Here is a 15,367-nt window from a genome sequence, read left to right as displayed (position 1 = left end):
GTGTTCCTCGATCAGAGGAATTAAGCAGTTTTATTTTCAGTATTTCAAGCCAACTGTGTTCTTCTGGCTGAGGGGGCAATGTAGAGAAACCAACAACGTTCCCCTCCCTCGCCGAGATTGCTGCATAATGGCAATGAACGAGCGAAGTGGAAGGGGGAATAAAAGTCCTGAGAGCTAGACTTTAAATTCTTGTTTGTTTTGCAAGTGAAGAACATCGTAGCAAAAATGATGGAATACTTCTTAGTTCGTTCTTCTGCTAGAAGGTTAGATGGTCAGTGCATTAAAAAGGCTGAGAGACTGAGCAGCTGTGTCACCTGGGTGATGGTTGCTGCAGATATTGGCTGTGCTCAGATTACTTTAAGAACTATTTCTCTGCAATAGGAAAATATGTCTCCCTAACAGGACTAAGATTCTTTTATTCTCTTTGTTTATGTCAGCAGAAAAAAATGGACATCTTTTTAGCGTTGGGGCCGGTGGCTTGATACTTAAGGCACTCTGTAAAAAATTGTTAAAACTAACAAGGATGAAAGATTTCACCCATGAGCATGTTGTTCTCTCAGTATCAACCTGGAAGGTAACATTTTTGCCAGACTTAATATTTTGAGATCTTTCAGAAGAGAGGGGGTAGTAATATCCTAAAAGTAGGTTGATTTTTGCAGAGGCTGCTGATGTTTTTCTGATGTTAAAATAGGTACTTTTTAAAGAAGTCAGTGGTGGAGTAGTTGCACAAACAGTTTGTTCAAAGAATTTACAGTTAATACTCCAAACAAGATGTGCCCAACACAGGGCATGTGTCATGTTACAGAGGTATTCCAGGGCCACTTCCTCCCAGCACATGGTCAAACATGAGCCCGTTGCCTGTCTTCAGTTGCGTGACCAGTTATAGGACCAGGTTTCACATGCTTCCCTCTCAGAAATGGATCCACATGCCGGTTTCTGGGGTCCTGTGGGCAGGATGGTGGCAGGTAGCGAGTTGAAAGCTGGATGTGTTGCCACGGAAGACTTTGCTCAGCCTGTGGCCATAATTGGTCATGCTTGGTCTATGCAGACGTTGAACTGCAAATGCAGCTTAGTAGCTCTTGCAGAATCAAAAATAGATGGCAAATTGTTACTTTTACAGGGCAGAGTCCCTGTATTTTTCTCATTTTGGATTTCAGACTGGCTATCTAACACCACAGCAGTCCCTTGTTCCAGATGTACCTAGTTGCTACTCAAGAACGAGCTTGCACATTGAAGACTCGGACGCTGCCCTAGTACGTGAGGGCTCTTACATGCTGAGTGAATTACATCAGAGCCTAATTTAAAATAGAGGTGTCATTTGGTAAATGAGAGGGAAGAGCTTCTCTGTCGTTCCTGTTAGACATCTATCCCTGTGCTGGGGCTAATATTAGAAAGCAGCTAACATATGATAACCACACTTATATTTCTCAGAACCTCAGACTTCTATACTAGCACCTTTTACATTTCCTGCTCCCAAGAAAATGGATACTTTCCAGAACTTCTCAGTATCAATTTTGACATTGTTCCTGTTAGAAAATTATATTGACTAACAGTCAGCTGGGAGTTTGTTTTTCCTTCTGAGCTGGAATGATAAATACTTACCTTGGTTTTGCTCATAGCAATCTAAATATAGCCTAGGGAACTTCTAAGGTATAGTTTGTGTGGGGTCATGACTTTATTTTTAATTTTTGAGCTTGATAGGCCTTTTTCATGCTTGGCATCACACTATCAGTGCTAAATAAGCCAGAAAGAAGAGTCAGATGTGTTCTTAGACCCTAGACTGGTTTTCCTAGGCCAGGCAATTGGTGAAAAAAACCCACCATGATTTTTTTTCTAGCATGGTTAACCATCTTGATTTAGTCACTGAGAAAAAATACAAAAGCTGGGTGCCAATTTTAGAGTTTTAGTTTACTCCATCCCTGTTTATATTTTAAGGAGAGGAGAGAACGTATATTTCTCATTTTCACAGATTCCTTAGCTAAAGCCTTTTCACCAGCTACCTCTGTCTGAATTTTCCACTTGTAAGATAGTAATAATTCTTTGTACCTTATTTTTCAGGACAGCATAAGGGGTTGTAAGTTACTCTTTGAAAGTGTGTTTTCATACAAGCACTAGTTGTCAAGTTTCATTGTCCAAAATGATGTAAAGGAAATGCATTTGTGTCCGTATATGAGCCAGTCCACTTTTGCTGTGTTCTTTCAGGTTTATGGCCACCAATGACCTGATGATGGAACTGCAAAAAGATTCAATAAAACTAGATGAAGACAGCGAGAAAAAAGTTGTGAAAATGCTTTTGAAATTGCTGGAGGACAAAAATGGGGAAGTACAGAACCTTGCTGTCAAGTGGTAAGAGCCTTGGCAGTAATTACCGTATTCCTTGGCAATAATAAAGTGGTCACAGACTGCAGAGAGTACCTTAGAGTGGAGCCTGGCCTTGCAGCCTTGGCATCTTACTCAAACCTGCCTTTGTGTAGGGGCTTTCCCTCTCATGCTGGGCACAGCAGTTTCTTTCTCTGTTTATAGGGTGAGCATACAGATATCTGTAGAAGCAGTAGGTGATTTTGGAAGTAGTTCAGTGTTTATATTATTAATCTTACCAGATTAAAAGTAGCATGCCTAAAATTTTATTTCTTCAGAGAGAAGCCCAGTTTAAAATTTTGATCATCAAGTTCCTCTTCTTTCTTGGGCTTTGAAATCCAGCGTGGAATTTCCCAGTGGTCCTGTCTGATAAAGATGGTACTAGACATGTATAGCCCTTCAAAAATGGCATTTGAATTTTGAGTCCAAGTCCTACTCTTCAAGGGCATTCTCATTAAAGTTTATCAAGGCACTTGGGTTTTTTCCTTGCTTTGACACCAAGCGTAGCCTGTGCTGTTGCTTTGCCTTTGACCATTTCAATATTTTTTTTTAATCCAAATGAAAAAGGCAGAAGGTTCCTTTATTACTGAATCATCTGATGAAGTGATCCTCCTGCTGATGTGTTCTTTCCTGCTTCTTTTCCCCAACATGTCTAAATGGGAGTGTTCATTCTAGAAATGAAATTGAATGGGTCAGTTCACGCACAGGCTCCAGAAGGGTGGGCCATTTAAGGACAGCTTTGGGTTCCTGTATTTTTTTCCTACCGTGGATCTTACTCATATTCCCTTTGTTTTAACCATACACGGCTTCTGTCCCTGTACTTTCCCTGTCACCTTTGGCCCGTTCTGATTCCCACTGTCCTGACTTTTTCTGGCCCTGTTCCTGTCTCTGCCTGCTTTGGGTCTTTTATTCTGGTTTTTGAAGCAAAAACATTGGGCAATGAACAGACTACATATTTCTTTGTCTATTTATCTATGGTTGCATTGGCAATACTCATTACAATCTCTCATTCATCCAGAATGTGATAATCAGAAGGCCTCAAAATGGAACCAGTAATATTGCCATTTCGTACTTAGGGAGGTACTTACAACAGTTAATATCCAGTCAGTTGTTCCCAGCCAGGTGGCAAGGGTCTCTAAGAAGGAGAAATGTGATGGTTTGAAGGACACTGGCAGTTGGATTAGGCCCAAGTGTGGATCTGTGCAGCCCATGTCAGGATTCAGGAGTAAGTCAGGAAACTACTGAGATGTCTTGCAGTTCATTTTATCATCTAAAACGATGATCTTATTTCTTCAGAGGAAAGCTGAAATCACACTTCAAACCCGAAAAACTCACAAATTTGAAATCTATATGAAAACTCGCCCTGTTTCTGGTTCTGTGATTTTTGGTTTTTTCCGATTTAGATGAGTTCCTCAGCTTCTCTGTGCCTCAGTGTCCCTGTCTGTAAAACAGGGATAACTATCGGTTCTTTCCTGCATGTTGAGGTGTAAGATTGAACACTACTTGCACAAAGCCTTATTATTTAGTATTTATTTTCTAATTCTTGTATTGCAGAGTAGCTGCGCAGGTTCTAAACAGCTATTATTGTCCCATTTGTTGAATGTAGGAATAATTTTATACAGAACAGGCTGCGTGTGAGTTTGCTTTGTGTACTCTGGGAAACACTGCGCATACAGTGTTTAAGCATGCTGTCAGGGGTAATTGTGGTGTGCCAGCAGGGATACAACTACCTGTGCATAGGTGTTCCATACAGTTTGCATTACTGGAGCTATGCCGAAAGGAAGAGAGAAAAAGATGACAGAAAATGCGTTTTTGAACAAGGATTTTGTAAACTGTGTCCAGCAATAAACATTGTAGAGTGCTCGCACCATGTCTTCTCATACAAAGTCTTAAGAAAATGTAAATCAAAGGTATGTTGAAAGCCCTACATGTCTGTCACTCTCTTTTTGTACTCTATAGGCAACTGGTAGCCTTTCCTTTTGATCTGTATGGACATGTAGCACTGATGATCATCCCCAGCGATCAGTGGCTATGCCCTAGTATTATGCAGCATGCAGAGCCAAAACCTGTCTAACGTAAAAAAACCCAACCAACCAACCAACCCCCCCCAAAACTCCAAAGAGGCAGATTAGTCCTTTCCTTCACCCCATTTTCTATTTTCACTTGGCTATGTGGACAGCCTACTGAGAGAGGGGAAAAAAAGAACAGTAAAACCTTCAGGAACTGATTGTTTAAATATATTTTGCTCTGGAACAGCAGCATGATGGTATTTTTAAAACTCTAGAACCCTGTTTAGAAAAATGGTTGTGCTGCACATGAATCACAGGGAGCTGTTCCATTCTCATATGTTTTTTGAACCCAAAGGAAAAGATCTGTGTTATTCAGTTCAAATCATTCAGTTTTGTCTAGTCCCCACAAGAAAGGGAACGAGAAGGGGTGACTTATATTTTGTACCTGGCACAGAAATTGGAGCAGAGCCACATCACTGCTACAGCAAGTGGCAGCTTCTCTGTGAGGTGATATCAACTTGTGGGAAATAGAAAACTACCTATAGCATCTGTCAGGAATCTCTGTCAGGCCCAAATCCTTCCAAAGTAATTTCTAGATTTGGGCATGAAGAATTACCTGGTGGTGTTAATCTGCAAGCTAGGGCCCCAGTTCTTCATCTGGGCAGACCACTCAGTGGGAGAGGAGGGGCAGCATAACCACAGGGGCTTGGGTGTGGATCTCTGCCGCTGGTGAGTCATGGAGTCGTGGGCAAGCTCATGCAACCTGTAGACAAAATGACATGTTGTTAGGATTGAAATTGGGCTCAAAGTATTTTCCGTGGAGGTTTGCTAAAAAAAGAAGATGGAATTTTCTGTGCAGTGTGATGTTTCCACTCATCTGTGTTTGCTTCTCATGAAAATTCCAGCAACCAGATTTGCTGTCTGTGATTAGTAAGGGATACAGAATAGTCATGGGAAACAAATGCATTTTGAATTCATTAGCTTAATTCAAAGAGTTAAGTGCAGCCATTTAGGGAAGGAAAGCTGTAACATGTGACTTGCTGAAATACAGTTAGTACTTTACATTTTAGCTAGTTACCTTGTAAAGATGCAAAAATAAATAGTTGCAAACAAATGCTGACAAACACTCTATGCACAATTTTGAATACACACTTACCAGCAGGAAACATAAGTTGTTAACAGGAAGTTTTTCTAATAATAATAATTTGTTGTAATTCTGAGCATTGGCTCAAGTAGAGGTTTTCACACACACGGCAGAGGGCAATAAATAGCTAATTGCTTGTGAAAATCCATTTGGCATTTCCTCCTGAAAGTCAGTTTTTCATGGTTGGGTGGGTTTTGGTTTGTTTTTTTTTTTTTTCCAAAAACCTGACTAGATTTTACCATTACTCTGTGTAACATGGTTGCTTTATTTCAAATTAATTTTCTTATAATTTCTGAGCTGCTCCTTCCATTAAGATCATAACTGGCCTCATCTTTGCAGTAGTTGATGTAAAATGTCCTCCTGCAAATCTGATCTGAAATCCGCTGATACAGAGTTAACTGAGGCAGCAGTGCAGAGTACATAAACCTGGGGATATGACATGTGCTGCAGGATATTGGTACTCGATACTGATGTTTTGGTAATATATGGAGTTGGGGCTCAGCTACCTTTAGGGAGGAGTGAGCCTGAGCATCCCTTTTGACGGTGGAAAGTATCCCTCTTCCTCCTCATTCTGACTGGCTCCTCCTCCCACAGTCTGGGCCCGCTGGTTGGCAAAGTGAAGGAGTACCAGGTGGAAACCATTGTGGATACGCTGTGTACAAACATGTTATCGGACAAGGAACAGCTGCGGGATATCTCCAGCATTGGACTGAAAACAGTCATCTCCGAGCTGCCACCAGCTTCTACAGGTAAAACGTCTGTCCCTGTTTGTCAGACTGAGGCAACAGGGAATCACAGTCATTGGAAAAGAGGAAAATGTATATTTCAGAGCCTGAAAGATAGAGATTCCTTATTCTTGTGCTAGAGGACAACTAATGAATTAAGGAGGAGAGATAGCAGAAGCTGAGACACCAATGTGATTAAAGAGGGGGATGAAATGAAAACTTGAGCTGGTCACCCTGAGGATACTTAAGTCTGAAACTGCATCTGTGTTCTTGGAGAAATGCATTTTTGTTTATGGCAATCCTAAAGCATTCAGTGTGCGTCAAGATATTGCTGTTCGGGGAATCTGGCAGGGCCGTTGGTCTCCGCGTCAGCAATGCCACTACCCTCTGCGACCTCAGCAGTGCCAGCACTGCATCACCTCCTGTCTGCAGCCTGGCTGGACCAAGTCTTCCAACTGCCACAGCTCCCCTGGCTGCTTCTCCTGCATTTGGAACTATGTATCCCAAAAACGCAGCAGCTCTTCAGGAGATACCTGAGGCTCTTGGAGTTTTACATTTCCTTTGTAGTCATCTCATGTATCTGTTTTTCCTTCATGGCAGGTGGCTGTGGGAGTGCTGCCAGGCTGCTGGATTTTAGGTTGGGAGGAGAACTAGAATTCATATGCAAATACTTGCTGAACTCCTCTCTCGATTCGTGCAAAATGTTAAGCTCTTGCAAGCCAGTCTTTCGAAATTCTTTATTTAACATACATCACGTGAACTGAAACTGTTTTAGGGTAGCAACAGATAAGTCCCCTCCTTAAGGGTTGGGATTGACACTGTGTGGGCAGAAGGCAACAAAAGCAGCGTGGGTTTGCTGCAAAATGGAGAGCCTGGGCATGTCCCCCTGTGCTTTCTTCACCCTAAGCCCCACTCCGTGTGGTTGCTGTTGCTGTGGTGCTGTTTGAAGGAAGGTTTGAAATAATAGTCCAAGAAACAGCATGTGCCTGAGGCAGGCTCCTTTCTCAGTGTTGTACAGCAGTTGATGATGCTCCTAGGATGTTCTACTTCTGCTTTGTCTCTGTTGCATCATGGAGGCTGTTCAGAACGGTGTGGGAAGCAGTTGTCCCTTCCTTTGAAAGTTTTGTGGAATTTGAAGATGCTTATGCTTTGCACAGAACCAACTGGGAAAAGAAACACAACAAAAATCAGTGTTGGGACATACCCCAGCATGAAGACTAAACTGGTATCTAGACATTGATCTAGACTGTAGGAGATTGAGTTTCTAGACTGCAGTTGTAATCTCAACACATTCTTGAACGGGGTTATATATTATTTTGAGACAGATTTACCTAGTTCTACCCTTAAATTTCATCATGCAGCTGAGAAACAGTTTCTGTCAAGACTGTTCTTCGTATCGAAAAATCCTTGATTTGTTGAAACTGAACGTTTTCAAGTTAGAAATGGGGAAAAAACATGCCAGAACCTTCCCACTCAGCTCTGCTCCCTGCATGGCATGGGCCTGGGAGCTGCCTGTGAGACAGGCAGGGCGTTTTAGGGTAAAAGACACTCTGAGAAGCTTCTTCCAAATAGCTAATACATCATACCGCAGGGGGAGATACCTCGCTGTTTGCAGTGTGTATCCACCACGTCAACCAAAAGCTAGTTGACTGCTATTCTGGTTAAGTCTCCCAGTGGTGATTTCTTTTTTTAATGTAGGAGGGATTGAATGGTTCTTAGCAGTAGAGAGACTTCTTTTTAACTGGGAGTGGCGAAAAATATCTCTCTTGCAGGCTCCACCATGACAGCAAATGTGTGCAAAAAGATCACAGCCCAGCTGACAGGAGCCATTGGCAAGCAGGAGGATGTATCTGTGCAGCTGGAGGCTCTTGACATCCTGTCTGATATGCTGAGCAGGTACCAAAGGATTTCCTTCTGGCAGCAATGTACGGCAGGGGCTGCATGTATATGTTTGCTTTTGATTTCTGTATTTCTCTAATCCTACTATGAGGACTTAAAAATAAAGGATTTGGGTTGGCTGCCACTGAGGAATATCTCAGGAGAGCGGATTCCCCAGCAGGGATGAGAGACGATATGCAGTGCCTTTCTGTGCTTGGGAATAGCAGTAACATTGGTGATGGATCCCACAGAGGCTCATTTCAAACAAATGTAGGGAGGGAGAGGGCAAAGCAGGGAAGTTTATTTTAGCCCTGTGATCTGATTGCACATGCATTTTTTTTCCTGGCTGCCTCTTTCACTTCTTACATAAGTCGGAGTGACCGCCTCATATGTCAACTGCATATGGGAAATCATTGACAAACCCACAGGTCATCCAGAAGGACACACTGAAAATCAAACTCCTCCATGATGGAGACAACTCACCTTTCCTTGTGTTTTACCGAACAAGTCGGTGTTCAGACCAAAATGCTGAACTCCCCTTTTTCCTCTCCCTCCCCACAACATACATGAGGTCTTCACAGCTGAAGGATTTTTACTTTTTTTGCTGGCAGGAGGGCTTTTTCTCTGAGGCTTTGACTTTCAACTTCTGCCTTGTTCTGTTGATTGCAGACTAGGGGGAACACTCTACTCTTTCCATTCCTCCATCCTGAACTGCCTCCTACCCCAGCTGACAAGTCCCAGGCTGGCAGTACGTAAAAGGGCCATCATTGCCTTGGGTCATCTTGTCTTGACCTGCAGCGGAAACATATTCTCAGAGCTCACAGAGCATCTGCTTGCCGAACTGAAGAAAAATGAGTCTACTTCTACCACCAGGACGTACATTCAGTGTGTCGCTGGCATCAGTAGGCAGGCTGGACACCGCATAGGTAGGATGAGTAGCTTGAAATGACGCTTGGAAACATGCATGCATTTTAGAGCAGCTTCTTTTAGTGGTAAAAGAAGTGGGGTCACTCTGTTCCTAACATATTAGTGGCTTGTGCTTTGTGATTCCCTGTGTGGTCCTGACCTGGCTCTCTGTTCTCCACTTGGAAGGGAGGAGATGCCAGAGTAACTCTCTGGCTGCCCTTCTGTAGTGATTTCATCTCAAGGTCTTGCAGCGCTTCCCTAGTCTGAATTAACACCTCTGTGAATTAGGTCAGTGGATTCACCTCATTTTAAATGAGAGGAGAAACAGAGGGCAGTGTATTGTATTACTTGTCTAAAAGATCTGCCAGAGCTGAGATTAGGTCCTAGGAGATCTCTAATCACAGATCTTTCCATGACTGAAACGCAAACAAGGGGCTGAAGACAGGGAGCAGGGGTTGTCTGCTGAAAACCCCTGCAAGGCTGGTCTTTGGTGGGCTTCTGGCTGCTTGCCCATGAGGTCCAGGGGAGGAGTGCTCTGCCAGGCACCTGAAGGAAGTGGCAGGTGGCTGAGCTGTTAGCTGCTCGGATGAGTGAAGGCTGGAATGATTTTTCACTGCTGCTTCCTTTGTCTTTCCCAGGAGAACATTTGGAGAAGATAATTCCTCTGATTGTTCAGTACTGTAACGTGGAAGATGACGAGCTGCGAGAGTACTGCTTTCAGGCGTTCGAGTCTTTTGTGAGAAGGTGTGTGCCCTTGAGGAACAACTGTGCACCATCCTGAGCATCAGTGTCCTCCTGGTGTAAATGCCTATACGTTCAGCATCCAGGGTTGAGCACCTTCCTACATGCGTTCCTGTTGGGAAAGACAGTTCACAAATAACATCTCTTCTTCACATGCAGAGTTGGGCTTGAGTTATGATCTATTTTACCCTTAACATGTGAGAGTGTGTTTCTGTATTGGTTTTGCAGGAGTGGGAGTTTTCCTTGTCCTTGGAGGATTCCTCAGCAAGAGGGAACTGCCTCGCTCCTGGTGCGTGGAGGGAGTGGGAGGCAGGAGGGGGGCTTAGGCAGAAGAGCTGCTGAACTGCAGCTCCCCTGTTGTTTGGTCAAACGTTTACTGCTTGTATTGGAGAAGAAGCCCTGCAGAGCTGCTGAGGTTTTCTCCCATGAAGGGAGGATTCAACCAAGTGGTGAAGGCAATTTGTTGGTTGGTGTTTTTTTTGCTTATGGAAGTCGTTGCATCCTCCCCAGGGGAATGTGGTCTTGCTTCGGGCACAGCAGGAAGGAGCAGCTCTGGTTTAACTCCTGTTAACAAAATGTTCATATAGTCTAGGAAGCATTTTGGGATCCTTTTGAGATTAATTTTATTGTTTGGATATTTAAAATAGCCTAGTCTTAAATTTATTAACTCTTAGGATTTTTATTTGTTGTGACAGGTGCCCAAAGGAAATTGACCCTCACATCCCTAATGTGATGGGGTTGTGTTTGAAGTACATCACCTTTGACCCAAACTACAACTATGATAATGAGGAGGAGGACGAGGAAGAGATGATGGAAACTGAAAATGGGGAGGATGAAGAGCAAGGTGCCTGCTTGTGAGGGTGATTGTGCTCAGCAGAACACTGGCTTAATATTTCTCCCCTTCGTGCTTTCTCACCCTCTGTAATGTTACTTTTCAGATCTGCTTCAAGACACTTCTTTTAAATGGGTTATTTTAATTTGCCAATGGTAATAACATAGCTGTATGTGCAAAGTTCCAGCAGAAATTCTGAGTTTGTTAGTTTTATTTTTTTCTGACAAGGTCCTCAGATCTCTGCCTGCCTTAGGTGACAGTGAAAACACTGAAACTTGAACTCTGAACTAGCTTAGTGGAGAGCTAGACCGAGGAAGCACTGTTTTTTCTGTGCCTGCTGACCACAGGAGTTTCTTAGAGCACATCCAGCAAGCGGCCAGGCTTAACGCCTGGAAATCCTGAGGAGCAGCCGCTCTACCATCCTGATTGTTGGAAATGCTCCTGTGTGCTCCCAAAAGTGCCGGTGCTGTTTGCAGCCTGCCAGGCAGACCTCGGACGCCTGCTCCAGGCAGTTGACTTGATACGCATGGGTTGTTCTTCAAGGGAAGGCATCAGTGCTGCTGTTCTTGCATGCTTTCTGGCTTGTCCAAACTTCAGGTTGTGGCACCAAGCATTTGAATGGAGTTGTGACACGAATTTTTGTCTGTCCCCACAGTTTAGCTCTAGTAGGCTTAGGCTTGTGTGAGAGAGATGGCTCCTTATGGGGTCCTGAGAAAAGAGTATTTCCTGAAAAGAAAGATTTTACAGGCAGATCTAGAAATTGCAGTTAAATAGTTACACTCTTACTGCATATTCTAGTATGTTATGCAGTGTTACCTTTTTTAACCAGGCAGCCAGCTAGCATTTGTAGCTTACTCTGGTCTGAGCAGGAATCAGAAATCTTTGATGTGGTCTCACTTACAAGACTGGACAAACTCCTGTTTTCCCTGGTCGCAGGGAGGTCAGGCAGGCAAGCAGCACTTGCAGGCTGTGGCAGCCAGCACCCCTGCCAGGGTGTGTCAGAACCATGCTGCTTTGTCAGGCTGCAGCTTTTTCTTGGTTTCTGCGTCGCTTCCTCTTACCTCTCCATCTATTAGGCTGTTTTCCACACACTGTTCCTGAGCACAACAGCCGGCCAGAGCTCATCTCTGCAGTCACCTGGAGGCGGCAGAGCCTGTACTTCTGTGCTTGTGCCCCTCTTTGGGAGGCTGGTTGCTTTTTTTGGCAGGAAGAGGTATATGCTTAACTGCTTGTTTTAAATGAAAGCCTGCAATTTTGATATATTGCTTTCAGGGCAACTTAACTCAGCCTACAAACATAGTAGCCACACAATTACATTTTTACTATAAGATAGCTATTTTTTACTACTTTGTAGCAGAAGAAAGCAAAGCTGCAGTACCAAACACTTAAAAGTGCCACCATTAAAAACATTTTGGTAGACCGCTAAAAACATCTTAGTCATCAGTGAAACCAATCTGATACTGTCTTCAAAAGAGTCCTTTCATTTATTTTCTGGATAGTGTTTACTTTGAGGTGGATGTCGAGCCTTGGTCAGACAGGAGGAGTACCTGTTAGCTATAGACAGCATTTCATAATGTCTCTATTTATAGCTGCATATAGTGTGGCAACTAAGAGCAAAAGTTACAACAAGTTCCTTGGAAGAAAGGCATTTTTGTTTACTTTCATACTAATTGGGGTAAGATCCTGGCCGGCCTCCTGGAGAATAGTTAAATGTTCTGCCAGTAACGTAGTAAATTGTTACACTGTTTTGTGCCATTCAGGAATTGCTAAGATGAATATTTACTTGTTTCTGGCCTTAAAACCTGGGAACCTCATTCTCCCTTCAAAACACAAGCCTTGATGCCTGAGCTGAAGCGGCCAGTAAGGGTAGTACCATTAAGGTCTTACTTGGAACAGAAGAATCTGACCCAGGGCAGCCACGGGTCATATTGGCTGGTACTGAGGTCTGCTGGGACAGGCTGTTCTCGACAATTTCATGTTCCCAGATATGTGTGAGTTACTGGCATCTGTTTGTCTGGTCAGCTGGAGATGGAAGCTCTGAAGATCAAGTGATCCTCTAGCTCTGGTTTTCTCATAATGGTGCACCTTGTTTTCTCTTGTCTTCTTTCCAGAAAGCGATGATGAGTACAGCGATGATGATGACATGAGCTGGAAAGTCCGCAGGTCAGCAGCAAAGTGCCTGGAGGCCATTGTCAGCAGCAGGCATGATCTTCTTCAGGACTTCTACAAAACTCTTTCCTTAGTCTTGATAAGCAGATTCAAAGAGAGGGAGGAGAATGTCAAAGCTGACATCTTCAGTGCTTATATCGCCTTGCTGAAGCAAACGCTGCCCATCCAGAGCTGGCTGCATGCTTCAGATACCTCTGGCAAAGATGATGTTCCCCTGACAATGCTTCAGAACCAGGTGCGTGAGAAGATGGCGAGCTGGATTAAATCAGAAAGCAGTGAAGAGAAGTGGGTACCGTGCCACCAGTGTATATGCCTAGTAGTTAAGCTTGAGAACACAGCTAGCTGAAGGAGCCATTGGGCATGCAACCAGAGGGTACCAAATCCTGAGGGCTGGTCTCCTGCCATTCCCGGGGAGAGAGTGCTGAGCCAGTGCGGGAGCGGGAGCACTGAGGTATAACCTGCATTGCCCTCCTCCACTAGCCGCTGGCACCTGTTGGCAGGCTGTGTATGAGGCAGGTTAGTCTTTGGGCGAAGTATCAGTCTCTTGCCTTACAGTTACTCCAGCTGCTGCTCAGGAAACTCATTGAATAAATTGTGGTAGAAATGCACCAGAGTAAGCCATTAGAAGTTCAGTAAGGTTTGGATCTGGTCAGTAGGAGTAGGAGAGGATTCAACTTGGTTCATTACAGGAGAACAGCCAGTGGCTTCCAGAGTAGCTTGCTGTGGTTGCACATGTAGTCTGCACGTCACTGCTGATCAAACAATAGTGGAAGAAATTTTTGTGATGCATTGCTTTAATTCAGAAATATGCTGGAGTAATTAGTCAGAATAACTTAGCCACATACACTGATCAGGACTTTGCCTAGCCCAGGATCCTTGCTAACGCTGCGGTCCATACATGCCATTTTAGAAGAAGACAAAAGAAACATTGGAAATAACCATTGTTATAGAATAGCATGACCATAAAAGCAGCTTTTTCTGGCTGATGCTACTACTGACAGGTGAATCCTTGAAGCAGGAGAGTTGAAATCCCTGCCAAAATGTAATTACATCACTGATTAATCATCTTGTATATGTATATTTATTTAAATAACTTACACCTCAGCCCTGTGATTTATTTTTTTTTATTTCACTGAAGCTTTTTTGATTTCACTGAAACACTGGCAGGGTGTCCAAGTTTAAATATAGTGATGGGGCTAGATCCTTAAACAGCAGACCAGGAAGCAATCATAAAATTCTAAGCTCCTTTAGCAGTGTGTCCTGGTCCGATCATTTTGTTGTGTTTCTTTAAGCTTCTGTATTAGGGGATAACATCTCAACTTCAGGAAGGGCTGCTTAGGAGTCTGTAGAATATGGAAAAGAAGAGGTATGTCCCCTCCTGCCCTTCTGTTCATATATCTTTCCTTCACGTGCACTGTCTTCTAATCTATCCCAAGTCCATTCCTCTTTGGTGAACGGGTGTGCTGTTTCTTGCTGTCCCCCTGTTAGTTCTCTTGCTGCACTGTTAGTGCCTCTGGCTCAGCTGAGCAAGCTGCTTTGGTAGCGTAGCTCTGTGCCCTGGAAGCTGGGATGACTGATATATTTCTTTCTGGTTTTCTTTTCCAAACTGCAGGTCCCCAACATTGTCAAGGCCTTGCACAAGCAGCTCAAAGAAAAGAACATCAAATCAAGACAGGGTTGTTTCAGCCTCCTGACAGAACTGGCCAACGTTCTTCCTGGGTGCCTGGCAGATCACGTCCCTGCGCTCGTCCCTGGTAAGCTTGTCCGTGGGCTGGGGGTGAAGGAGCAGGGTTGACTCAGTCCATTCCTAACACAGTGCTCCTTGCCTGCGTGTTCCAGTTTTATTCCTGTCTATTATTTTGCTCAGCGTGAGGACGTACACATCGAGTTCTGCTCTGTGTTGATGGGCTAAACAGCTCCCAGATCAGTCTGGCTTCTGTCTGCCACTGAAAGCCAACATAAGAATATCAAGTTCATTTCCACAGTCCCCTGAAGAGATGCTTTTAGGAGGGCCTGTTCCAGCCTCCTTTGAAACTAGCTGGAATTATGCTGTTAGCCCGCTGAGACCATTAACACGAATGACATTTTCTTTTACAAAATGCAGTGGCATTTAAAAAAATTATTTGAATTGGCTGATTACTTAATTTGCACTGCCACATTTTTCTCTGCACTTTCCTGCGTATAGGCTCGTGAAGCATCCCACTGCTGAAAGGCTTGTTATATGAAGGTCCTGGTTTTGCTTTTGGTGTGACTGTACAGTAAATTTAGAAAAAGAGTCCTGTGATTGTCCCTGGGCTGGATCCATGCACCTCCCTCTGTGGAAAAAAACATTCAAATCAAGAGTCAGGCATGAGTTCAGGGGTGGCAAGCAGTATTGTTGTAAATATTTCTCATTAAGTCTTCTGGGAAACATAAATATGTGCCACAGAAATTGGACTTGGAAGTACCTCCCTTCTGCAAAGGCAGTCCATCTCTAATGGTCCACAGTTATGTTCCGACCATACTAACAAGTTGTAAAACTAGATAAACATAGAGCCCTTGCTCTTTTTTTTTTACTGTTTTTTTTTTAAGACTTCTGACAGAAGAATGAAGGAGAAACTCATGA

At 43.6% G+C, this 15,367-nt stretch overlaps 1 protein-coding gene across 1 annotated transcript in view; it reads left to right on the top strand.

Moving 5' to 3' along the window:
- The first annotated feature begins 2,203 nt into the window (after window positions 1-2,203).
- The window catches only part of CAND2 (cullin-associated and neddylation-dissociated 2 (putative)), an 18,011-nt gene continuing 4,847 nt past the window's right edge, over window positions 2,204-15,367 (top strand). The window contains exons 1-8 of the mRNA XM_009700937.1: window positions 2,204-2,346; window positions 6,106-6,260; window positions 8,009-8,132; window positions 8,784-9,040; window positions 9,659-9,764; window positions 10,457-10,605; window positions 12,705-12,997; window positions 14,375-14,516. Of these exons, the coding sequence (XP_009699239.1) occupies window positions 2,207-2,346; window positions 6,106-6,260; window positions 8,009-8,132; window positions 8,784-9,040; window positions 9,659-9,764; window positions 10,457-10,605; window positions 12,705-12,997; window positions 14,375-14,516 (1,366 nt within the window). The 5' untranslated portion in view covers window positions 2,204-2,206. The remainder of the gene's footprint in view (window positions 2,347-6,105; window positions 6,261-8,008; window positions 8,133-8,783; window positions 9,041-9,658; window positions 9,765-10,456; window positions 10,606-12,704; window positions 12,998-14,374; window positions 14,517-15,367) is intronic.

The sequence above is a fragment of the Cariama cristata genome, unplaced genomic scaffold, assembly GCF_000690535.1.
Source record: "Cariama cristata isolate BGI_N322 unplaced genomic scaffold, ASM69053v1 scaffold32115, whole genome shotgun sequence".
NCBI lineage: Eukaryota > Metazoa > Chordata > Aves > Cariamiformes > Cariamidae > Cariama > Cariama cristata.
Note: the sequence above shows the minus strand (reverse complement) of the source record. Positions and strands in the feature narration are given on the sequence as shown.